We start from the raw sequence: 25481 nt of genomic DNA, 5'->3' as shown, positions 1-25481 counted from the left end.
TATACAGTAACACAAGTGAAAAAAGCACCTTAATTCCTCTTTGGGCTGCATTAAAATTTTGTCTTAAATTATCTATTGTATGTCACCCATGTTCATTGTTGGGATTCTGTCAGACAGCACGGTTTGAAATGGTTTTGCAGGTACATTTGCATTATGGGAACTCAGAAATCAATGTGTATGTTTTGGAGTCCTAGGTAATGTAAAACATTTCTAACCCAGTAGCTAATGGAGACTTTTTGCTCACCAGAAGCTTTTTTACTTCTCCACAATGGAAAGTTGCCATCATGTGCTGGATCTGAAGCTTGTGACAATGTTGATAAAGTATGTTGGAAGCCTGGAAATCTTCTCAGAAACCTGTCAAATGCTCCACAACCAATCTTGTGAATAGAATAGTTTGGAATCTGTACAATGTTAAAAATGTTAAAACATATTTAAAATGCATCTTTCTTATAACTCTCAAACAGTTAATTATCAAAGATTTAAAATAATATCTATTTGACAGTTCAAAAATAATTTTATCTTTTATTGTAATACAGTATACGGTACTGTATACAGTTTGTTTGTCCAAATGAAAATCTCTTAAACGTACAAGTATTGTAAAACATTCATCCCTCAGCCACAGATTTTAAGATTAAAGGAAATAAATGATTGTCAGGGGCTGAGGATAGACTTAGTCAAAAATGCTGGCCTTTTTTCTCATTTACATATATTATAGCTTTGTTTTAGTGAATATATGTCATTTAGTTTGTTAGTTTTGGGGGCTGATACTGTAATAACCCATGGCAAATTTTCAGTTTTCAATTTTACTCCAGTTCCCTGCCTTTTTGGAAAGACATAATGTTGAGTACAGAAAGTCAAAAACAAACGTCCCCCTGGGCTTTTAAAACAGAGCATTTCAATAAAACTGGTTTCTGCTTTGTGCTTTTTGTGTGGAATAAATTAAATTACTTGGAGAAATGTTTCCATTATTCATAGAACTGGACTCTTTTTTTCCCAATTTTATGTAATCCCCAGCGAATTGGTGAAAGACAGTAAGCTGACATTTGTGCCAAAGCTCAGTTTAAAACTACAGGCCAGTCTGCTTAGCTATATCGGTATCAAGTTACATTTCAATGGCAACACTGGTTCTGTTTAGTATCTTGATTACAGTAACATAATGCAAATATATATGATTTTTGACAATGTCCAAATTACAAACTCATATTATTTTCCAAATTAAAGTAAAAAAAAACAAAACTAACTCAGGATGACAGTTATACTACAGAAACATGGGTGTGCACTATAGATTTAGCTTTTATATTTCCATAATTAATGCAGTTAATTATTTTTCTTCTCACATTTGCATTTGCTTAGTTACATTTGCTTAGATAAAAATGTGTAGTTTTTGATCAAAAGATTAAAAAAAATGGATTCCTATTACTGTAAAACCAAAGAATAATGGTTAATATGAAACTTTTATAGGCATGTTGCCTTGGAAACAGATATTGTTTGAAAAAAAGGGCTATAGTTTCTTTTTGGAACCTGAGAAAAATATATGAAATAGGTTATTTTGAAACAGATTCTGTTACAAATATAATTGATTTGGTTGTCTTAACAATAATAATAATTGCTTGCACTTATATAGTGCTTTTCTGGACTCTCCCTTCTAAACGCTTTGCAGGTAATGGGGACTCCCCTCCACCACCACCAATGTGGATCCCCACCTGGATGATGCAAGCTATAGTGTGCCTGTATGCTCACCACACATAGACTACCAGTGGGGAGGAGAACAGAGTGAAGAAGTTACTTCATAGATGGGGATTATTAGGAGGCCATGATTGGCAAAGGCCAATGGGAAATTTGGCCAGGATGCCTGGATAACAACCCTACTCTTTTTGAGAAACACCCTGGGATTTTTAATGACCACTGAGAGTCAAGACCTCGGTTTTACATCTAATCCAAAGAATAATGCGTTTTAACAGTATAGTGTGCCCGTCATTACACTGGGGCATTAGGACCCACAAAGACTGCAGGGTGGTCACCCCCTACTGGTCACACTACCACCTCTTCCAGCAGCAACCTTAGCTTTTCCAGGAGGTCTCCCATTCAGGTACTGTCCAGGCTTACTCCTGCTGTGCTTCAGTGGGCTGCCAGTTGTGAATTGTAGGGTGATACAGCTGCTGGCTGCTGGTTAACCTGCAACTTAACCTAGGATATAGTAGTTATCCCAGTTATCCAAGTCTATCCTAGTTATCCATAGATACCTCTGATGGTAGTGTTAAGTTCAATGACCAAGAATCAATAGACGCAAAGACTATAATGAGGTCTTCTGTCTCTCTCAGAGGGTTGAATCATTAAATACTCAAGAAACACAGTTGTAGTAGTTTCTTGGTTTGTGGTTTCCATTTATTAATCTTTAAAATAAGCTACAATAAAATAATTAACAAAAAAATCCATATACAGAAACAGTAATGTGATTTGAAAATCTTCCTCTTATATGTGGCAGAAAACTAATTCAGCTCCATTAATCCCTTTGAAATAAGGTGTATGCATTGTACATCTCCATTCCCTCCAGCTGAAACCAAACAGGTTTAAAGTTGTTGAACAAAAATTATGAGGGGCTTTTTAATCACTGCCATACTTGTTGTGGAATGAAAACCATGGAGACCACATTTGTTGATGCTTGGACTAAAACTGCTGAGGTACAGAGCAGTAACATTTGCATCACATTGCCCACGATGTACAGTAGAAACACTGGGAGATCTGCTGTTGTGAACATGGATATCAGGAGCCAGCTGGCATCACAAGGGTTGTCAGACATTATTAGCTGACTGAGAAGAAACTGCTGGTTTACCAACCACAACACATCTGCAAGGGCTTTGGTCCTTCATTATTTAGAGTTCTTCTTGAACCATTTTCCTATTGGAAAAATAAGCTACCTTGCACATAATAATGTAGTATTTGTTTTCTGAAATCTACACAAAATATTGATCCAGAGGAATGTGTCTTGACTACAGCAATGAAATAATGCCCCAGTTGTGTAGGTCTATAAGGTAAATTAAATACTATTGCCCAGGGCCATACTTACTGTACATCACCAAAACATTAAGCCACTTGGAAAATAAGCTTAAAAATGGCACAATTCAAACAAATAAGATTCAAACTTACTTTTTGATCTTGACTCCCCAGTAAAATACCCAATGAAAGCAATGACATAAAATGTTTATTCCAAAAGAAATATGAGATGATAAGGCCAATGGAAGCCATTGGCTAAGTTTAAAAGGTGGAAAAAACAATTTAATGAAGCTAAAGTTCTGTGGGAGGAGAACAGTTTTTTAATTTGTAACAATCTTTCTTGTTGTAAGGGTATTTGTTAAAAGGAAGCTTCTACTTTACTATGAAATTGATTCAGTACAATTGTGGTTTATTGTTCTTTTAAAGTTTTTAAGGTCATCTTTCTTTTTTTAGGTTTTAAGAGTTTTTAATATATTCAATTTACCTTCCTCTAATTGAAACCATGCATTCACAAAGGGAATTGTAAACAGTTGTAAGCATTTTCAGTAAAATACAATTCAGATGTAATTTGTTATTTTTAAAATGTTGTGCCATGTTATGTCAAGAGGATGGCATTTTACATTTGACTGTATCAGAATTAGTTCTCTCTTTCACGTTAAATGTGTGTTACAAATTGAGCATTATGCATTATTTACACTTTTGATTATTTAATTCAACACTTCACAGGACAATACAAAACGTGGAAAAGAAATAACAAATGGTGCTAGGAAGAAGTGATATGGAGAAAAGCCATTATGTTATGCTTTAATTAAAACCTGAACACTGAAGGCAAAGCTGATTATGCAGATGATTTCAAATTATTAATACCACTGAAATAGTGAAAAGACTAAAATCAAAATAGCACACATAGTTTGAAGAGCAGATGTCTGTATCTATATCTACCTATTTGAGAGCTCAAATATCTATTTAGTATTCCTCTTTATCTTGTAAGAAAAGAATGTTCAAAAGCATTTACACAACATATGGTAAGAAGTATGCACACGTGAGTTTACACGTGCTAACATGATGTGTGCATCCATAAAAAACACATAGGTTCACTGGTTTTAAACACACAGCCAAGATGCAAGTTGTCCATGACAGAGTCAATGAGCTGCTTTAGGAATGTTGTTCACTGGCACAGATTTTCACAAGTACAAAGTGCATTCAGGTAGTATCGATCCCATATTATTGTACTCTAGCATTGCTAGTAGCTGACAGGAAGTGCTGACGATAGACCCATACATGGTCATTTTTTTCAATGAGCAGGATTGTCCAGTGAAATGGAACCATTGGAGAGATTGCTTTCCCACAGCAACAACTACAACAACCAGGCATCAAGGAAAATTCATAAACCCAAATATAGGCGCCTGGCATATCCCTAACATGATTCAGCATCTCTGACTGACACACTTACAGTTTGTGCATTAAGATGAATGACAGCCCCCCTGAATAAAGGTATACAATATACAAGTGTGTGAGTAACTTTCACTCAAAGGTACAGTGCAGCAATGAAGAAACATGTCTTTGAAGCACAAAATCGATTTAATGAAACTAAACAGTTATAATAAGCCATAACCTGCAGTTACTGAGAGATTTCTGGCAATGTTCAGAGCCATTTTAAACTGGTGGTGATGAAAATTGCTGGGCCAATCTGAAACTTAATGCTGATGGTTTCCAGAAATGGTGATTGAGAGGAACTTGTGCATTTGGTTTCAGGATGCAAACTTGTCAAGTCAATCTGTTGGCTGAGGTCAAACCATCAGTGTGTTTGTTTACAAGAGCGAAAACATGGTAAAGAAATTAAGTATCTTTGTTATTTCTTGCTATTTCATACTGCTTATTAAGCTAAACAAATGATCTAAGCAAATAGCTGTTAAGCAGATTGTACAGTGTTTATTTAAAACCGTTGATTAAAAACCTTCGGAAAAACTAACTATAAAAGGGATTTTCAGTTAAGATTAAACCTCTCAAGTAAACATCCAGTGCAATTTGGAATTTATCAGATCAATGTTTAAAAGGTTTTAAGAAATATTTGAAAAATTCTCAACTCCCCAACTAAAAGCTAATATATTAAAATACATTCTCATCTGTAATTTGTTTTTGTTGCTGTCTGGATCTTTAGTTGAATCTAATAATCATTTTCTTACCACAATGAAATGGCAGCAGAAGATAAAATAAAAATGCTACATACTACTTGTTTCAGATTACTTGTACTTCTTGTCTTGCTACAAAATTATATACTCAGCTAATCCTTCCAGTATTATCCACCGACCTTATGATTTGTGATACTAATCATTTTGATTGATCTTGCTTTAAACTCGGACAAAATCACGCTTCAACCAATTTGCTCAGAATTACTTTTCAAAATGACTCCAAAACCAAGGAAACACAAACTAAATTAATCATTCATGCATTTACTGTATATTAGTATAGTTGCTGTGTCTAAAAATACATCCCTATAGTATGTGAAGATGAGGGTTAAAGGTAAAAAGACTCCATTTTTAGGTTGATTCTCAGATGCCTGATTTGTTGTTTTTTTCTTTAAACTTACAGCAATATACAAAAAAGCTAGTTCCTAGAATAATGGCGATGAAACTGTCTTCCTCCTGCCTTCCAAATTACTAGAATATACCAAGCAACCTATTTAAAAAATACTGCCTTACAGTAGAGAAGACTGCTATGCTGAATGCAAGCGATTCTTAGCTCTATCATGATTATAATCATCCACCCTGATCAACATATGTAATCTATTAAAGCAAGACATCTTTGTTTAATTGGATAGGCAGTACTGCATTATACCTTCCTAACTGCACTACATGTTTATCAGCTGCATCCTGTTGACACTGCTGACTCTGAACATTTACTCAGCAGAGTAAAAGTTGGAGAAATGCAAAGTATTCCTGTTTCTAAGGGGGCATTCCTACAGGATACTGGCATTCGCACAGGAACCTGGGACATCTGTCATCATGCAACAGAAAGGCCTGTGTGAGATTGCAGGACAAAAACACCATCAAGGAGAGGTCCCTGAAATACTTCTTTCTGGGTGGGCCAGTGACCTTATTTTGTTAGCAAGGATAAGACGGGACATAGTAACAACAGGAAACATCATTAAGAACTTCAGGAATTTGCCTGTTTGTTTTTTTTTTAAATAGGATCAGTGTAACTTGTTTGATTTCTAATTTACATAACTTTCAAGCCAAGGTTAAAATACTCTTATAGACCTGCAGAACCTTAAGAAATCTAAATATATGCAACTTTATCATTCCTTGCCTGAACCTGTTAGATTATTAGATGCCAGTCAGCGTCATGCACTAATTTTTGAAGGTCACTTATTTCAAACAACCCTTCCAGATACAGGTCAAAACTTTTCCAAATTTAAACACTTTTTCAACACAAGAGCTTTTTTCAACCCTTTGGCAAAGTTATTTTTTTTAATCTTAATCAAAAAGGAAAATCAATTTGTTCTACATCTTCTGAGATAAGTAATTTAACTTTCTTTGTGGTTTAAAATGGTTAATCCCGGCATCCTGGCCAAATTTCCCCATCGGCCTTTATCAATCATGGCCTCCTAACAATCCCCCTCTGTGAATTGGCTTCATTACTCTGCTCTCCTCCCCACTGATAGCTGATGTGTGGTGAACGTTCTGGCACACTATGGCTGCCGTCGCATCATCCAGGTGGATGCTGCACATTGGTGGTGGTGGAGGGGAGTCCCCATTACCTGTAAAGCGCTTTGAGTGGAGTGTCCAGAAAAGCACTATATAAGTGTAAGCAATTATTATTATTATTATTATTATTATTATTATTATTAATCAGTTTTCAATTCTTTTGTTTTGTAAATGTCTGTGCTTAGTCTCAAGTAAACATATTATAGCGTGGAGAAACCATTCCAAAGAAAACTGAAACACGGCTAAGAAAACCAAGGGTTATTAAATGAATCCATGGTTTGTGTGCATTTCATATTTGAAATTACTAGTGCAAGCAGGATGTTGTAGTAGCCAAATCCGCATTGCATCATATTTTAATTTAATTTTCTTCATTTTTCAGGGCAGGTTTCTAACATTTAGGCAACTTAGATTATCCTAACTAATACTAAAATCTAGATAAAGTATAAGGTAAGAAACCTCAAAGAACAAAAAATAGGTGTAGGAAGTCTGACCATATTTCCAAGGAAAAAATAATTTGAAGACTTGCCAAAAATGTATTGACACTTAAGGGTACACCTATGAAGGATTGTGCACATTTCAGCAGTCTGATTCAATTTGAGGGAACCAAAAAAGAGATGACAGGCTATTAGAAAAATGACTGCTGGGTGTATTTTATACAGAGAGAAAAGATTTTGGTCACTTTGGTAAAAAAAAAGATTAACAGAAAGCTGAGTTACTGCAATTAGCTTTAACTGGGTCGTAAAAAAAACACACCCAGAGAAAAGTGATAGCACGCTGAAGTTGTTGCTGCAGTGAAATATTCACCATGTGTGGTTTCATTGTAGTGGGCACAGATAACTCCCCTTTGTCTGAGAGTTTGGTCACTTGCCAGGAATGTAGAAAAGTTGACACAAACCAATTCTCTCTCACAGACTATACACTACTGCCTGCTCCCAGCAGTCATCTTTACAGTCATGTCTTTCTTTGTAATGCTATGCAGACGAGATGGGAAAAACAGAAGGTAGTATACCAGACAGGGAAATGAGGGAATGACTGCTGCTTAATTTCTTCTATTTATACCGCATCCAGAACAAAATTCTTTCCACTTTGGACATGTTGGATTTTACTTAGAGGCAACATTTCATTTTTAAATAAAAATTATGCACAAAATAATACATTCTCAATCATTTAGTGTGATCAGAATCTCCAGAGTTTTAATTTTAATTGGTTTAAATTGTCAGTAATCCAAGAGGCACATTTTTTTCAAATCGGGCATTATTTGCCTTGCCTACAAAAAAGTCAACATTTTTTTAATGTATTGAAATTTTCTTTTGCAAGCTGAAAGGGGGGACATAAGCTAGAAAAGTAATCAAAACATAACATGAAAAAAATATCATTTTTTTCATGTTCTGTTTTGACCTAGAAGAAATGGGAAACGTGTATTTTTAAAGTTCACATTTTTTTCAGACAGAAAATACAGTGTACTCATCAAGAAAGCCAAAGTTTGTTTCTTCACATTTGGAATACTTAAATTGCTGTACAAATCAGTAGCCAAAATCTGTAGTCTGACCCAGTACCAAAATGCAGGTGGGAGTCCCGAGTGCTTGTAAATTAAACATGGCTGCAAGCAAGATGAGCTAAGAGCAGTGGTATGTCTTTCCAAACAAAAGTTAGTGCTTAAGGGGGAGAGAGGGATCCTCCAAGAGTGGCCCAGCCAAATAAGTCATAATCAGATAAACTTGGCAGTCTCCAGAGAACACATAAGAAGGATTAGGTAAATGCAGATCTGAAGATTGGATTGGGTATTGAATAATGGAAAATATGTGTTAGATTTTATTACAAACAAGCTCACTCCTCTTTAAGTCATCTGCAAAACATTTCAATGACTTAGAAAAGATCAAGCAATATAAGTTTTTTACAAGCTGTAACCTTAATTTATCTTTTACGTGATGCTGACAATTATGACGACTTTGAAGTCAATAAGTGTCATTAAACATTTGTGGTCTCATGCATATGTTTTAGGTTGCTGTTGAATTGAATGTTGTCTGAATAGCAGAGTCTTATATGCTGTGCAGACAATGTGCTCAGTATGTACAATTTGTACCATTCACAAGTCTATCTTCTGAATCCTTGATTTACCAACAACTTCCCTATTTTTCTAGTAGTTCTAGTAGGAAGTTTGTGCCAGAATTAATTTTCAGACAAAATTTTCTTAGATGCTCTGCTTTAAGTCGGTATTATTTGAATGACTGCTAATTAAAGTACTAAAGTTCAATGAGAAGCAGAAAATAGATTTCTTCACTCAATACATGTTTCATTCAGAAACTACTGTATATAGTTTTACTTCAATCAATTCAAAAGAGGAATTGGGGTTTAAAACAAAACTTGAAAAAATGGTAAATATAAATTTTTTTCAGTGAGTACTGAAAAACATTGTGGTATTTCAACACATCTTATATGGTTAACATTTATAGCTTTTTAAAAATATTTTCCATATGTGCAGTCTTAATTATTTATGCCCTTGAAGTCCCTAAAGCTATGGAATTTGTCTGCCTTTATTCTTCTTAAATTAAAACAGTATTCAGTATTTTTTACAGAAATGTTTTGAAATACTAAACTGGTTGTAATTTTCACAGCACATTCCAACTTCTCATTTCTTTACTGTGAACACAGATAAAGAAGAGAAATGGTTACAATACTGAGACTCATTCAGCATTCTCATTCAGAGTTAGTACTGAGCAACTTCAAGGGTGGATTATCTTCTTAAAAAATGCAGTTTCCTGGCATTGTTTATACTTTGAGTCTTTACCCTCTAAATGTAACCTCAGCCATTAATAGGTATGAACCATAGCACTAATATACAGTAGCATTATCATTAGAATCAAAATATGTCACAGATATACCTCCAAACACCCAATCCACATAACCCAAACAAGCATCAACCCCACCCTTTATGCCAAAAGACTTGCCCAATGGGATTAAAAGACTTTTAAAAAGCATAAAATAATATTTTTGTGTTATCAGCTGTTACATATAGTAACCATCCTGTGGTAAAATATAATATTCTTCTCATTTCAGCATGGAATAAACCTTTACTTGTTCCTTTGCATCCTAAGCATGCTGACACAGCTACCTACTTGAACAAGTTGACACTGCCTACCCAAGTATCATAATGGCAAGTACTATACTATTATAGGGAAAAAAACACTGTACACTTTGTATATACAGATCTGTACAGTGTATGTATTAGAAGAGGAAAATGTTTATGTTTTCCTTTTTTTTACTGGTGAGCAGAAAACACCCTGAAAGAACATCAAGTAAGATAATTGCTGATGTTTCTAGAAATGTGTTTAAATGTTACCAAACAATATTTAAGTTGGTCTTTTACACTTTGAATTTTGGATTAACATGATAAATTGTGGATTAACAAACAACCTGACATTCCACTCTTTTATCCTTAGTCCTTTTTATTCAGTTAAAAATCACCCCATTGGCACCCAGAGTCTAAAATAGAGATGACAATTTAGGTCTATCTTGTGAAAAAGTGAAACTGTATATATTTGTCAATTGTTGTTTAAAAATATTTAAGATCTTTCACATTGGGAATCTAATGTCTTTCAAGTTTCAATTCAATTGCTCAGTTTAGACAGCATAACAATTCTAAGCTTTTTCTGCACAGATTATTACATTATTAGGCCCTTGTTGCTTTTTTCTTAGCACACTAAGAAAGAGAAAGAAAGAGGGACATTATGTCTATATGTTTATATTTATATTACAGTGAAACAACACTGTGCATTTTGTAAACCTGATAAATATTTCAAACCAAATAGGTGATACCTAATAGGTGAGCCTCTCTGATTTAGAAATAAGGGTATTCTCTCATTAAATTTATATTTACATACTGTCTTCTTTATAAATGAATGTTTTGAACATCTAAGTATCTCAAGATTGAGATCCAAGCATGGAATCAGCTCTGGTATGCAAAACACAATAGCATCTATGTATTTTTCTGTTTAATCTTAGGTGTAAAAATGTTTGGTTTGGCCTGTAATTTATTAAATCTTAACTTTGCAGAGATGAAAGTTTATTTTTTTGGTCTCTGAACTAACCGGTTGGAAATGACTATTCCTTCCAATTGAATCCCATTTTTTCTTAACAAGTTGCTGGCAAATTGAAAACATAGTCTCTGCTCTCAAAATTAGCATGCAATTTTTGTATATTCGATAAATGACAAAATATTCCTTTTTGTTACTTTTAATCTTAAAAGGCAGATTTGGTAAGGGCATTGTACATTGTACATTTTATGAAACCAGTGAGCTAGAGTTCTAAACAGCAAAATAACATTTTAGGTAGCACCGAATTCGCCTGTTTTCACTTGATTAGCATGTGTATATCATATATAGAATTTTCAGAACTGGTTTATGTAAAGAGTGTACCTTTATTGTATATGCAGTTTTGACTTCCACTTTCCTGACTTATTGTCACTGTTTTCCAGCCTTTTTTCATGTTCTCTATAAGAACATTTGAGAATACACTGCAATACAATACAATACATTCCTTACAAAATAAAAAAAATATTCTTAACTCTGTTGTTCTTTTCATATGAAGATGGTCTGTAATTTCCTCAGCAACCACTGGAAAAAGAAACCAAAATTTTGTCCAGATTTTGCTTTGTCACCTTCATCCTGAGAATGTATCTTTCTACTCTCATTGTCTGTAGTCCCATTTTTATCCTGTGAATGACAAGGCAGTAAGTCAGGTTATGCTATTCAAGGCAGTTTGACAAGCTGTTCTGCCTGCATTAGGTGAAAGAAAGTAGTGAAAATTATGACTCCTTTCATTATTGCCTGCCCCCTACCTCCTACCCCTTTCCTATTCTGTAGATTTCTCCCCATAGCTTCTCAATTGAAATTTTGGGTGTCATAAATTACTTTCATTCAGTTTTATCCTTTCTTCACAAAAGTGCAGACTTGATTTATTCAGGACCACAAGCCAAAGGTTTGCATTTAGAATTATTCTTATGGTACATGTGCAATGTTTCATTTAAATTCTTTTTATAGTTTTATATTTCTTTTAAAAGACAGAATACCTTAAAATGTGCAATATAACATGTCCCATTTCTATTTATTTTATACTATGTACTATATACTATTTAAATGGCCCTCCTATGTGAGAAATAATATAATATAGGTTTAATATAATATAAAAAGGTGGTTAGGAGTGAATTTTCATTCAGGCAAAGATAACAATAAAAAAGATCTAGCAGTTCCTTTAGAGGTACCAGAGTCACTATGCAGACGAACTACACCGGACATACTGTAGTCATCTGACATACAGTATATCATGATTATAATGGAAACCCAATGTGGTATAATATGTTTAAACTGGTCCTCTCTGAAAGTAAAACCATTTCATTATGAGAATTATCTCCCTTGACCTCACTTGGTCTTGTGAATAAAAAAGCAGTAGCTTGAAGTGAAACATAGTTCTTGATCGATGTATCAGAGACAGCAAAGAACTCCTGTCAGATTATATGTAAAAAATAGATAGACCTGCAGATGCTCAGAAGGGGCTGTGGAGTAAAGAAAGTTACTTGACTCATGAAGGAACAGGATTTGATGCATTAGCCCTGGAATATGTTTAAAGTCCCTGGGGAACCTCAATCACCAGTGGTTTACGGAGTGATATTAGGGTGTAAATCCATTGCAGAAGTCTATAGAATTTTAACCCTCTCATAGTTCTTACTAGGAGACACAGAAAGCTGAAGTCATTTATTTTCTTTTGGGGGGCAGTAGTACTGAGTTCAGGATCCTAAAAGGGTAGTTGACAGATGTTTATTCAACAGTGCAGGTAATGCACATGTGGTCTCCATATGGAGTTTAAGTAAACCCCTCTGATTCCTGGGTTTGAGTTTGGAATTAATAAATTCCACAGTATGGAATGTCTGGCTAACTGAAAGGAAACAGTTTCAGAAAGCCACATTTTAATTTGTGTAGGTATGCAGGCTTGCAATTCTGTCTGTTCCTGCATCACTTGCTCATACTTACCATAACATAGAATTATTTTATATGAGACAGTTATGTTTGTGGATTTGAAACATATTGTCTAGAAACGTTCCATCAGTTAATCATAAGAACATAAGAATAGTTACAAAGAAGAGGAGGTCATTCAACCCATCTAGCTCATTTTGTAGTTCCTTCTTGACCCAAAAATTACATCCAGCCATTTCTAAAAGGAAGCCAAAGTATCAGTTCAGTAACATGGCTGACTAACTTGTTCCATACTCCCATAACCCTTTGTGAAAAGAAGTACAGCATGATAATTTGGTAAATAAAATATTTGTTCTTGAATTTCTGCTGGATGCTGGTTGCACAAGCCTGGATAAAACATCACTGGGCACATACAGTAAGCATGTGGGAGGTGAAATACTGTACAGTAGCAATGCCAATTAATCAGTATTTGTTTTGTTTTTAAGTATTTTAACATTTCTGAATAATGAAAAATATTACCCAAAATAGCATGTATTTGGCTAGTATTTTCTAGTAATATTGATATATTGACTAATATTTCTTAACAACAAAATCATTTCCCATATTTATGTATCATAACATTGAAAACAGAACTAGTTATGGGTTAAATCTAAAATGTGTTACTTTAGAACATTATTTCAGATAAATTTTAATTTTTTAGTTGGAAATGTTCTTAAATTCATGATACTGTACAACTATAAAGTACAATACCAAACACAAGTATACTATACTGTACTTTGATAAATTTATTGACTTTGTCTCTTTTAATGGACAGCACTTTTGAATTTATTAGTGAACTTTGGATGGATATTGTTTAATGTTTTTCATTAAATTGCTTGGTGTGAAATCCGGAACTCCTCTCTAATGTCTGAATTCAATGTTTACACAGCATTCCTTTCCCTAGCATGGCTCTGAGTAGGGTAATGTTGTTGAATAGATTTTGTTCTGGAAAGTATAGTATATTGGTACAGGTAATGGGTTTATTCCATGCTGAAAAGAAAAGAAAGGAAACACAACGTTTCGGCTGTGGAAGATGATTAAAAAACAAAATTAGGCTTTCAAGGAACTGAATGCTTAATTTTGTGGGCTGGTAGGTAGAAGTTTATTTGAGAAAGTAAGAAATGTTTTTACTTTTAAAACCAATAAACAATTGTGATGTAAGACAAAGATTTCTTTTAATGTACTGAGGATTCTACTGAAAGCAATCATTCCCTAAAATGACTAAAAAGGGTACTGAAAATGTTCCAACTTTTTTTCTATTTATCTTTAGGAATAGTGGGAACAGTGACTTTGTGTTTTGTTTATTTTCAATAATAATTACATAGAAGAATACAATGTGTTAAAAAGAAGATATAAAATGCCTACATAGTCCAAAATATTGGTTCAGATGTCTTTAACTTCAGCTCCTGGGCAGCCAGCACAAAAAGTACTGCTGAGCATAATTTTAGAATATTTGGCACACCAAATGAGCTTTTTCCCCTTTGCTGATTGTTAATTATTACCATCTGCATATGCAGAAGTTCTCAAAGTATGATCTATAAGAACAGAACATGAGGAACATGTTACAGATTTTGCAACAATGCTGCCCATTTCCTGTGCTGTAAGAGGTCTCATGGTCCCATCTAAGTTTCAGCTGTCAGTTCTGTTAGTATTTTCTTTCTATACCATAGGGAAGTAGCTTACACAAAGTCTAGAGTATTGTATGACTTACCCAGAAGATTCTCTGTCTGACAATCTCTGGATTCTCTTTGACATTGAGCTGTAATCACCTTAAGGAATTTATCTTCAAACAGCAGAGAACAGGACTCTAAACCAGATTTTACCTTCTGCTAAAAAAAAGAAGGAGCCAAGGAAGCATATCCAAGGGATACATGATGGATTTTACTGTACATGACTATATGATGGTATGCAGAGCACTACAAGTAATAGTAATAGTAACAAGTAATCACGTATTCGTTTCTAATCATACAAAGTAAGTTTTGAGAAGCTCCGATTCACCATGCCTTTCACATTCATTTCTTTAGATATGCAATACCATACTATATTCCCTATTAATCAAATTCTAAAAAGTATGCTTTTGTTTACTGTGATAATGAGAGTATTTGCAGAAAAGGTTAAAACATTATAACTTTTTACAAAATATATAAACTAAATATAGTCAGAAGGAGCATGTAAAAACATTTCCAAAATAACCACATGTAACATGTAGTTAAAATGTTTAGGAAGAAAGTAGAATACTGGTGTGTATTTTTTATTTAAACTACCAATACCAGCCATATACAGTTTACATAATATGTTTATGTTCCTAAATTAATATCGTTTATGGCCTTCAGATGTATTATGCTCCTCTTCGTTTTATGCTCAGCTACTAAAATTTCCCTTTAGTTGTAAAATTCCATACAAATATTCAATACTAAGCAGATTAAAACATGCACAGTAAAGAGATTAAATGATTAAATAGTTTCACTAGCGACCAATGCACCACGAGTGCCCCTGTCATTCATTTTGGCCAGCCAAATCATGTACCGCAGTACAGCACGGTGCACTGCGGGTAATTGCGTGAGGTAAGGGGTTGTACCGTGCATTTTGAATAGCTGCATCTGTATGAAGTGTGAATAATACTTACCCTTTTTTCCCTTAAATCACTGCAGTGTTCCCCATTGGAGTACGGTGTTGTGATGGGCAAAATGGCCACCAGTCACCTTTCTGTTTGTAGTTTCCCACACTGCCACATCAGCAATACTAAAAAAACTGTTGATCTTAAAGGGATTGGTTATTGGTAGGCCATCTATAAATAATTGATGTTTTTTTGTTTAAATATATAAAAACCATCACATTACTTTGTTAAAGTTTATAAGTTATTCTGGAGTTGTATTAAGAACTTTATTTGTTTAAAAATTGTCCACCTCTTTTAAAAGATACAGTATGAGCAAGTCCCTTTAAGAGAGGGTGGCCCTTGGAAAGAAGGAGCTATAAAAGGGACTGGGAAAGCTCAGTAGAGGGAAGTTGTCTTGGAGGGAAGGTGGGCTGAGAGGTGCTCCTGTGAGTTTTTTTTATATCACTGTTTGAAGGCAATAAATCCAGTTTTGTTTGCATTTGAAGACTGCTGTTTTAGGAGGTTTTTTTTTTTCGTTTAAGCCAAACCTTGTCACTTGGCTGGTGACAAGCACATACTGTAGCTGAGGATCTGTAGCAACAATAGAAATTGCAAATAAAATGCAAAGAGAGACTTATAGGGAAAGCATTGGGACAGAAGAAAAACAAACATAAACAACTTAAGTCAACAGAAAAGAAATATACTGTATGCTGTATGAAATTACACACACAAATGAATTATTAGAAGTAATTATGCAGTTAAAAGAGTAAACACAGGTATAGACCAGAAATTCTGCATTAACCTCTGTCATGCAACCCAACAGAAACTGCCTCTCTACCTTAAGGCCTATTAACAGTGTGGTAGAAGGACCATTATAGAGTTTTATATACTGATGGAAGAAAGAAATACAAAATTTTCTGGAATGAGAATACAATAGTTATAGCTTATGTACTTTCACAAAAAGTTGTCTATTTGTTTTAAGCCAGCAATACAGCTTTTGCAGTGAGGCATTGCAACTTGCGAATCACACAAAGCTTGTTAGGTGCACTTTTACCCAACGAGGTCCAGGTGGAACAATGCCTGATAAGGTCACCTTTAAAAAGGCCTCAATTCAATTCAAAGCTTAGCTCACTGCAAGAAAGGCCCCACTTAGTCAGTTTTCTGTGCATTCCATTTTTTTTTCTTCATCCTAGCGTTAATCCCGCATCGGCAGGGTCCACTTGTCGGCATGCCCGTCTCCATTTGGTGCGGTCATAGGTGTCCTCCGGGGCAACGTTCACTTTCCGCATGTCTTCAGTGATCCGATCCATCCACCGCTTCTTGGGCCACCCTCGCGGCAGTCGACCCGGCGGGCTCAGTCGCATCGCTGTCCGTGCCACCGTGTGCTCGCCACTTCTCATCACATGTCCATACCTTCGCAGTCTTCCTTCTCGCATCTTCTCCGTTATTGGTGCCACTCCCATGAGTCGACAGACATCGTCATTGAGGACGTGGTCAAATCTTGTTAGGCCGAGACACCACCGGATCATCCTCATTTCCATGACATAGAGGGTCTGCTCATGCCTGGAAGTTGCTGGCCAGCATTCCGATCCATGCAGGGCGACAGGACAGACAACGGTCTTGTAAACTTTGGCTTTGAGTCGGATTGGCATCCGGCGATCGCAGAGAACGCTGGTGACCTGGTGCCACTTCATCCACGCCGTGTTCACTCGGGCCCTGGCGTCTGGGAGGGTGTTGCCGTCGCTGCTGCTGATGGAGCCGAGGTATTTAAACTGCGTCACTTTCTTGAGGTCTTCACCGTTGATGCTGATAGTTCCATCCGTTTGAGGGCCGTACTCCATGTACTCGGTCTTCTTGGTGTTCAGCCGCATTCCATGCTCATCCAGTCGGATCTTCCATCTCTGCATTTGGTGTTGGAGCTCTTGGCGTTCTTCATCCACCAAGAAGACATCGTCGGCGTAGAGCAGCGATCATTGCCATTAGATGCGACCGAGAATACTCCAACCTGCGTGTCGCTCCGCCTGCCATCTGAGACCTTCACCGTTAGTTCCAACAAGTCATTGTATCCAGCCGGCACCGCTAGGAGGTGGTGATAGGATTTTGCCGGCCTTTCTGTGCATTCCATAATGCCTCGAATGTCACCATAAGCAAAGAAGAGGGCCATTGGCATGCTGCAGGTAGGCATGTCATGTGCCAGCATTGCCACACTATGGAGTAAGCTGCTCCACTGTGTCCAGACTGCAGAGAAGGTTTCAGCAGACCAGCAGGACAGATGACCGTCCAAGATCCGATCCCCCTTGAGTGACCACACCAGAGCAGGACCAACACATCAGACTGGTCCATCTGAGAGATCGTTTCAGATCTGCCACCCGCACTGCTGCTGAAACTTCTGGCAGACACAATACCCGAATCACTGACAGGACAGTGAGGCTCCATGCTGCTGGCCTTAGAGCAAGGCGACCTGTCAGAGGCCCTCTGCTTACACCTCCTAGACGTCACACCCGACTGGCTTGGGCCAAACAGAGGCTGCGATGGACTCATCAGCAGTGGCATCAGGCCCTCTTCACAGATGAGTCACTCTTTAGCCTGTTCCACGGAGGTGGCCAGAGTGTGGAGAAGGTGGTGTTGTGTTTCTTTTTTCCATCAGTATATATATTTGTACTCCAGGGGCAATTGTCATGACAGAAGCATAGAAATCAGTTTTCACTAATAAGGAATGATCTTATTATAAGGGTGCAAGCCAACTTAACATCTCACTAAAACTTTTGACATTGGAAGCAGTTGAGGAAACAAAAAGGATAAAGCAGTCCAGCTCACTTTGAGACCATTTTGTGTCAATGTATATTTTACTGCTTGAAGAAATCTGAATTCTCATTATTGTTACCTTTCAGGTAATAAATATACACTGAGGAACTTGACATTTACAGTATTTTAATTGTTTCATGTATGTGTTAGACTTTGGGTCTATTAAATTTCTAGCTAAAGTAATGTTTTCTTACAGCCTAATGACATCTTTGAATAGTTGACAGAAAATGTCATGATAAAGTGTTTCATCAATGTTAAAATATTTTAGTTCTTTTACTATATTTGAATAAAGACTCACAACAAAGATTCATTTACATTTTTGTTTTCAAATTTGCAATAGACAATTATATATTTTCCATTATAAAATCTTCAGTTGTTTACCAACTGAAACCACCTCGACTATCACACCTGAGAAGACAGTACGGAAGATTGTAGTTGTCAGAGTTATCCATCCACTTTCTTAAAATATCATATTGCCTGTGCAAGAGAAAAGAGGAGAAGAACAACAATAATTTCCAATCCATACAGCCTTAGTCTAAATTTGCTTTTTTTTCCATGCTGTATGAAACCATAATAATTATGTTTTATTAATATTATTTCTGGTGTGAATTTTTGTTCCGTGGTTTGAGCATTTTTCATTAAAACTGTTTTTATGGGACAGGAGAATGGATTGCATGATATCCTGTAATAATTGATAGAACAACAGCAAGCAGAAATAAGGTTTTGCAGTTTGCTGCCTCAAACGGCAGAGTAATAATGACATAGTGTAGTTTGGAAAATTAAAGTACGATGCAAAATAAAACATAGCCCATGCAAGAAAGTCACATTCAGCCTAACTCTCTCATTGTAAATTGTTTTGAAATTCTTTGGCTTTTTTCTTTGGGAGATGATGTCTTTTGGTTTGGATCACGCTATTATCTTTTTGGATTGCTCTAATCCTCACAGTTGCCTGTACAGAAAAAAATGTACAAAAAATTGTACAGAAGAAAGCATTGTACTAGATTACTTGCTGTCCCTTTGAGTAACTTTCTAACCTATGTCATAGGTGAGACCAAAGTAGATACTGTTGCACTTTAATTCTGTTTCTGTTGTTTTCATTCATATCTCGGGATCCAGATATCATTGGTTTTGGAATCTTTCTTAAGAAGTGTTGGATTCTATTTTGTTGGTGGTTTGTGGCTATATCTGGCTTGATGGGTAATGATACATTTCAGTATGACATTTATTTTTTATGCTTTAAAGGCAATACTTTAGGTTTTTAATTTAAATTGTTTTTCATGCTATCTTCACTAAGGATCTATAGTTGTGTTCAGAATCTTAAGTCTTGTAGGATTTTCCTGTCATAAATGGAGTTTTTAATGAAAGTTTGGGAGGAATGAAGGCAGCCGCACTCATTCAACACAGCTGCTGCAATTCTCACTAATCCTGACGTAAGCAACCGGTCTCCATATATATCAAACGTCACCCTCTCCTCTTCCTCGTTCGTTTTCTGCATGGTTCGTTTTCGCCTAGCTCTAATCTGTGCTCCCTTCTCATGGATCTACAAACCCGCCGCTCCGATGAAGACCTTTTCTGCAGCGCAGGAGACTCTCCTACCCCTCTCGTCCAGTCCTCCCCCCACTGCTCCCCTCACCTCTGTCTCAGCCAGTCCTCACAAGATCCAACTCCTCGCCGAAGATTGCGTTCTGCCGTTGTAGTCTCTCTCTCATTACAAACCCAGCCTTCCCGTTCCTCCACGGCAAAGTCTCCAAATAACCTCCGCTTCTCTCGAGGATGTCCCTGCCACCGCGTTTCACGCACATTGGCTCCCCCTTCTCCTGGATCATCTCTCGTGATTTCCAACTGGACCGTAGCAAGCCTCCAGAGGATACTTCGAAAACACGGCATCCATTTCAAAAGAAACGCTTCCAAAAAAAGCTCTGTTTTCCCTGTTCTTAACCATAGTCTACACAAAGGAAACGTCAGCTCCACAGCTTCCCCCGGCGCCCTCTGATGACATCACCCGCGCCGCCGCCACTCATCCCAACGTGAGGACCCCGAGGCCGCCCACGCCTCTGCCTGTCACGTCTTCTGTCTTGTCTTGTCCTGATATATCCGTGTCTGTGTCTCTTCCCCAAGCAATCCATACCTCTGCTGAACAACTGCACCTAGCTTCTTCCACCCAGCCTCCTTCCCTAAACTCCTTGCTGCCGAGTCTAAGGCCCCAGGCTCACGCCCCTCCCCCACCCCTCTTCTCTGCTTAATCTAATTTCTGCCTCTACTTCCGGCGTCCAACACGGCTCAAGCTCCGCCAGCTTGGTGCCTTCGGCCCCGGTTTCTTTTCTTTCGGCCCCTGCTGCTGTCTCCACGTCCCAAAGGCCAGCTAGTAAACGACCCCCAGCTCAGCCAGCAGGCGGCCCTTACCCTCCCCCACCCCCTGGTGTCCAAGACGACTCAGCAGCCTCCTCAGTCCTTCACGCAGCCTTCGCCCCTGCTTCAATTCCTCCTCAACAGTCTTCGGCTTCCATATCCCAAGCCACCGAGCTTCAGGCCCCAGATCCGTCTAACCCCTCCTACCACAATCTGCTTTCTGCTCTTCTTCCCTCCTCATCTTCTCCCTTCCCCGGTGTCCGACACGGCATCCGTCATCCCATGCCTTCGGCCCTGGATTCCAATCTCCCCTTTACTAAGGACTTTCCTCTCCGAACAGCCGTTCCTCTCCCAGCTCCTCCTAACACACTAAAGTTTAGTCCTCTTCCCATTCCCTTTTCACTCCGGCAACAAATTCTATGAGGTGCGGACGCCAATCTAGCTCACCTTCTCTCTTCCTCAACTTACAACTCCGATTCTAGAACAGTCGACTGCGGCTCTATTTCCGTTACTCTCAAATCTTCTGACCCTCACTCTGCTTCAGTCCTTCGAATTTCCAACTTCTGCTTGGCTTTCAGCATTTTCCGCGACATCACGTGCTCCGCCTTTCCCGAACATCGTCAGGAACTCGACGATTACATGCACAGCATCCCCGATCTATCTGTCCTTTTCGAGGGTTCCCTGTTCTACGATTACCATAAGCAGTTCTCGGCCAAGGCCGCTGCCTGCCTACTCCAACGAAACCAGCGCACCTACTGGGGAGCCCTCGACATTGAGCTTTACTGCCGCACTTTCACCGGCGTCCGAGCTCTTTCCTGCGACTTCTGTTCCTCTTGGACACATTCATCAAATCTTTGCCCAGATACCATCCGCAAGCTCAACCCTGACTCCGCCCCTTCTCCCCCACAGCATCTATTCTCCAGCCAGGTCTTCTTCAAACCTTCCCAGTCCAAAGACGTTCGCGGTCGCCCAATCGTGATGATCAGAGGCCAACAAATTTCCAACATCTTCAATTCCTCGACACGTACCTCTCCCCTTCTTTGCTTCCTTCACATTTGCAGCTTCTGCGGCGAAGCTCATGCTCGCTCTACCTGCCCCCGCCGGCCCTTCCATGCTCGCTCCACCTTCATCATTCCCAAAAGACTACTGGCTTTTCTGTCTACCCCAATCGACATCCCCGCTCTTGCTTCCGACCTGCTCCGTCACCCCGACCCCTCTTCCACCCACATTTTACTCGACGGCCTTTTCTTTGGATTCTCACCAGGCCCGTGCACACTTCCTTCTTCCTCCGTCTTTTGCAAAAATTTGCAATCTGCCACCGCTGATCCCCAGTCCGTTGATTCTTTGCTAGCATCCGAAGTCGAGAATGGTTTCATGATCGGCCCACTTGACTCTCCCCCATTCCCTGCATACGGCATCAATCCCATCGGTATAGCGGTCCGTTCGGGTGCCTGGCTCGCTAAGGCCGACATCTCCAGTGCCGTTAAAGTTATGCCTCCTGACCCAGACTTCTGGCACCTTTTCAGAGTTCATTGGCGGAACAAGTTCTTCGCAGTCGAACCTTCGGACGTAGGAGTAGCCCAAAAATTTTTGGTACCTTAGCAGAAGCTCTCTGCCGGATCCCCTTGAATAACTATAAGCTTCTTTTTCTCGTCCACCTTCTTGACGATTTCCTAACCATAGACTTTCCTCACACCCCACCTGCAAGAGCCTCCTCCACACTTATTTCCATTTTTAGGAAACTAGGGGTACCTCTTGCCACGGACAAAACAACTGGCCCCTCTCATATAATCCAATCCAATTCCTCGGGATCACCCTCAATTCCATCAATTTCTCCGCCTCCCTGCCTCGCAACAAGATCGACAGGATCCAGATGTATATCTCTATCTACTCTTCCGCCAAATTTTGCACAAAGAGGGAACTTCTCTCTCCTCAAGGAGAGGTCTACCTTCATTCCTCAAGGTAGGTCTACCTTCTCGACCTCGCCTCACCTCTTCCGTGCCCTCTCTTTACCACCATGTAAGCCTTTCAGCCGACTGCAAATCCGAGCTCATGCTTTGGCAGCTTCTCTTGGCCAACTGGAATGGCATATCTCTCTTCTACGATGACCTCCTCTCTGACACCGAGGATATCCAGCTTTTCACAGACGCAGCCCCCTCAGTCGGTTTGGCCTCCTGAATTCTCTTCAATCCCTCTTGCCAACCAGTCATCGGCCTTGTTAGAAATATTTCCAATTGTCGTTGCCGCTTCTCTTTGGGGCCACAATTGGAAACAAAAATCCGTCCTCATCCATTCGGCCATCTATGCAGTAGTTCATATAATCAACAAAGGAAGGTCTTCATCCCAATCTATCGTGAAATTCCTCCGCCGCCTTAAATGAATTTCTCTCACACATAAATTCATCCTCGTAGCTGCTCACATTCCAGGCCACCTTAATGAGATGGCTGACTCTCTCTCTCGCTTTCAATGTCAGAAATTCAGGAACTTGGCACCAAATGCAAGACCGAACCCGCGCACAGTACCTCCCTATTCGGAACTCACGTTCCTCTGAATCCTCCTTTCCATCACTATCTCCAGCCGGCCCAGCAAACTATCCTCTTAGGGATTGCCCCTCGAACTCTCAATTCTTACTGGACTGCCTGGAAGGGCTTCCAATCCTTCCACCTCTCCGCGAACATAAAATTCCCTTCTTTCGACATTCTCACCGTATCATCCTTCGTTTGCTATTGTAGAAACTCACTCAAGGTACGAGCATCCACCACCAAAGTATACCTGTGTGGCATCCACTTCTTCCATAAACTCCTTTTCGGCACGATCTGTCCATCCCTTATCCAACCTCAAATTACTCTCCTTCTTAAAGGCTTTCAGCGGCTTGAAAAACCACTTCCAAACCAACGCACACCACTTACCTCAGACATCCTTGAATCCTGCATCTACATTCTCAGGTCGGGTTACCACTCACCCTGGGTCGACCGCATTCTTGAATCTTTATTCTTGTTAGCCTTCTTCATCTTCCTAAGGTGCTCCGAAATTACCGCTGCTTCCACATCCTTTGATCCTTCTTCTCAACCCTGCTTATCTCACATCTCCATCTTATCTTCCGAGACACTGACCTTCTATCTCAAGAAAAGCAAAACCGACCAACTCGCATCCGCCACTCCCATCTATTATTTCAAACTCTGTTCCTACATAAGCCCTTACGAGCCTCTATCCCATTACGCACGTCTTTGCACCTCTGCCGGAGCTTTGCCTACTGCCCCTCTGTTCCTAAACGAGAAGGGCCGTATCGTGATACCCTCCTGAACAATTCTCCGGGCACTCCTTTAGATCAGGGGCTGCATCCTCCGCCGCTTGCCAAGGCATACCCGAGTATCTCATCAAGCAACTCCGCCGTCGATCCTCCAAGGCTTACCATGCATACATTAAAACTAACCCTGGTATCCTCAAGCAGGCACTTTCTCTCCTCGGCTGAATTAGTCCAATAATCTTTTGTTTTTGTTTTTTCTGCACCGGTGACTGGGGATCCCGCTTGGTTCTTTTGGGGGTCCTATCCTCCCCGTCCAACGGCCAGGAGGTTGGCCCTCAGCCAGTTACACCAAATCTCCACATCCCAATAAACGATTCTAATTTCTCCCAAGCTTTCGGATGCTGTCATTCCTCGTGAAATGGAGTTTTTAATGAAAGTTCGGGAGGAATGAAGGCAGCCGCACTCATTCGACACAGCTGCTGCAATTCTCACTAATCCTGACGTAAGCAACCGGTCTCCATATATATCAAACGTCACCCTCTCCTCTTCCTAGTTCGTTTTCTGCATCCCTCCTCCACCCCCTCTCCACCTTTGCAGCTACCCAATTGGTAGCATGGGGGTCCTATCCTCCCCGTCCAACGGCCGGGAGGTTGGCCCTCAGCCAAGCGGGTTACGCCAAATCTCCACATCCCAATAAACGATTCTAATTTCTCCCAAGCTTTCGGCTGCTGTCATTCCTCGTGAAACTTGAGTAGATGTGGCTGTTGCCTTATGAGTTAGTTCAGGTGAAAAAATATACAGGCAATTTATCTTCAAAACATTGGTTTGTCAGTTAAGTAATTAACAAGAATGAACTTTGATAAACCATAACTATGTTTTACCATGATCATTTTGATTGTCATTTAGCATAATAAAGGGCTATGGCAACTGCTATAATATACCATTATAATAAATATAGGATTTTTTCAATGTAACCCATGGACTAAAATAGATTGTCAGGATTTATCATCATTCATTGTTATATACTATGCTGATTATCCTCCTGTGCAGAGCAGAGGATTTTTTCATTTTAAATCCAGTCACAGAAATTTTCAGTGGTTTTATTTATTAACTCTAGACAATATTGCAAGCATGATTTGTGAACTGTTATCGTGTTCAAAAAATATTAAATTATTATCATTATAAGATACTGTGAAAAATGTTGATGAATTGCCCCATGAGACACATTAAATTGAGTGCACTTCGCATATTTTAATAAGCACTGTAAAACTTAAAATAAGTGTCTTTGTTTGCCTTTTGATGAACAAATGCTCATTTAGTAAAAACAGGTTTTTATACTGTATACTGTATATGTATATGTACATATATATTTAGGAGGACACATCATTTACATTTCTAGACAAATGTGGGGGAAGCAATAAAAAGACAAAATGTTAGGACATATAGTTAAAAGGATAAAATTTAAAATTAAAATATAAATGTAAAAATTCTATAGTGCACTAGTAAAACCATATTTATAATAATGTTTACCATTTTGTTACAGCATGATAGAAATATATTGCTGCTCTGGAATCAGTCCAAAAAAAGCAACCAGATACATTTACAATCAGGAACTATGTGAAAGTGCATTTCAATCCAAGGACAAGAGGCAATTCTTAATGTAAAGCTTTGTGTGAGTTTGGAACCATCTACTGTTTCATGTTTTTGTTAACTACAGTATAGCCAGGCAACTTTCACAAAAAGCCTGAATGAAATTCTTGGATCAATTAGTTAAA

At 38.6% G+C, this 25481-nt stretch overlaps 1 protein-coding gene across 1 annotated transcript; it reads right to left on the bottom strand.

The window, feature by feature from the left end:
- Positions 1–16489: 16489 nt before the first annotated feature.
- Positions 16490–23822, bottom strand: LOC148816149 (uncharacterized). Its single transcript, XM_088904660.1, has 5 exons — positions 23755–23822; positions 21847–22020; positions 19744–19980; positions 17311–17476; positions 16490–17269 (listed from the first exon to the last, which is right to left on the bottom strand). The coding sequence occupies exons 1-5, from the start codon at positions 23820–23822 to the stop codon at positions 16490–16492; spliced, it is 1425 nt and encodes a 474-aa protein (XP_088760786.1).
- Positions 23823–25481: the final 1659 nt, after the last annotated feature.

This window comes from Atractosteus spatula, chromosome 23 (assembly GCF_055471065.1).
Source record: "Atractosteus spatula isolate fAtrSpa1 chromosome 23, fAtrSpa1.hap1, whole genome shotgun sequence".
Classification (NCBI taxonomy): domain Eukaryota; kingdom Metazoa; phylum Chordata; class Actinopteri; order Semionotiformes; family Lepisosteidae; genus Atractosteus; species Atractosteus spatula.
The sequence above is the reverse complement of the archived record's forward strand: the minus strand, read 5'-3'. Positions and strand labels throughout refer to the sequence as shown.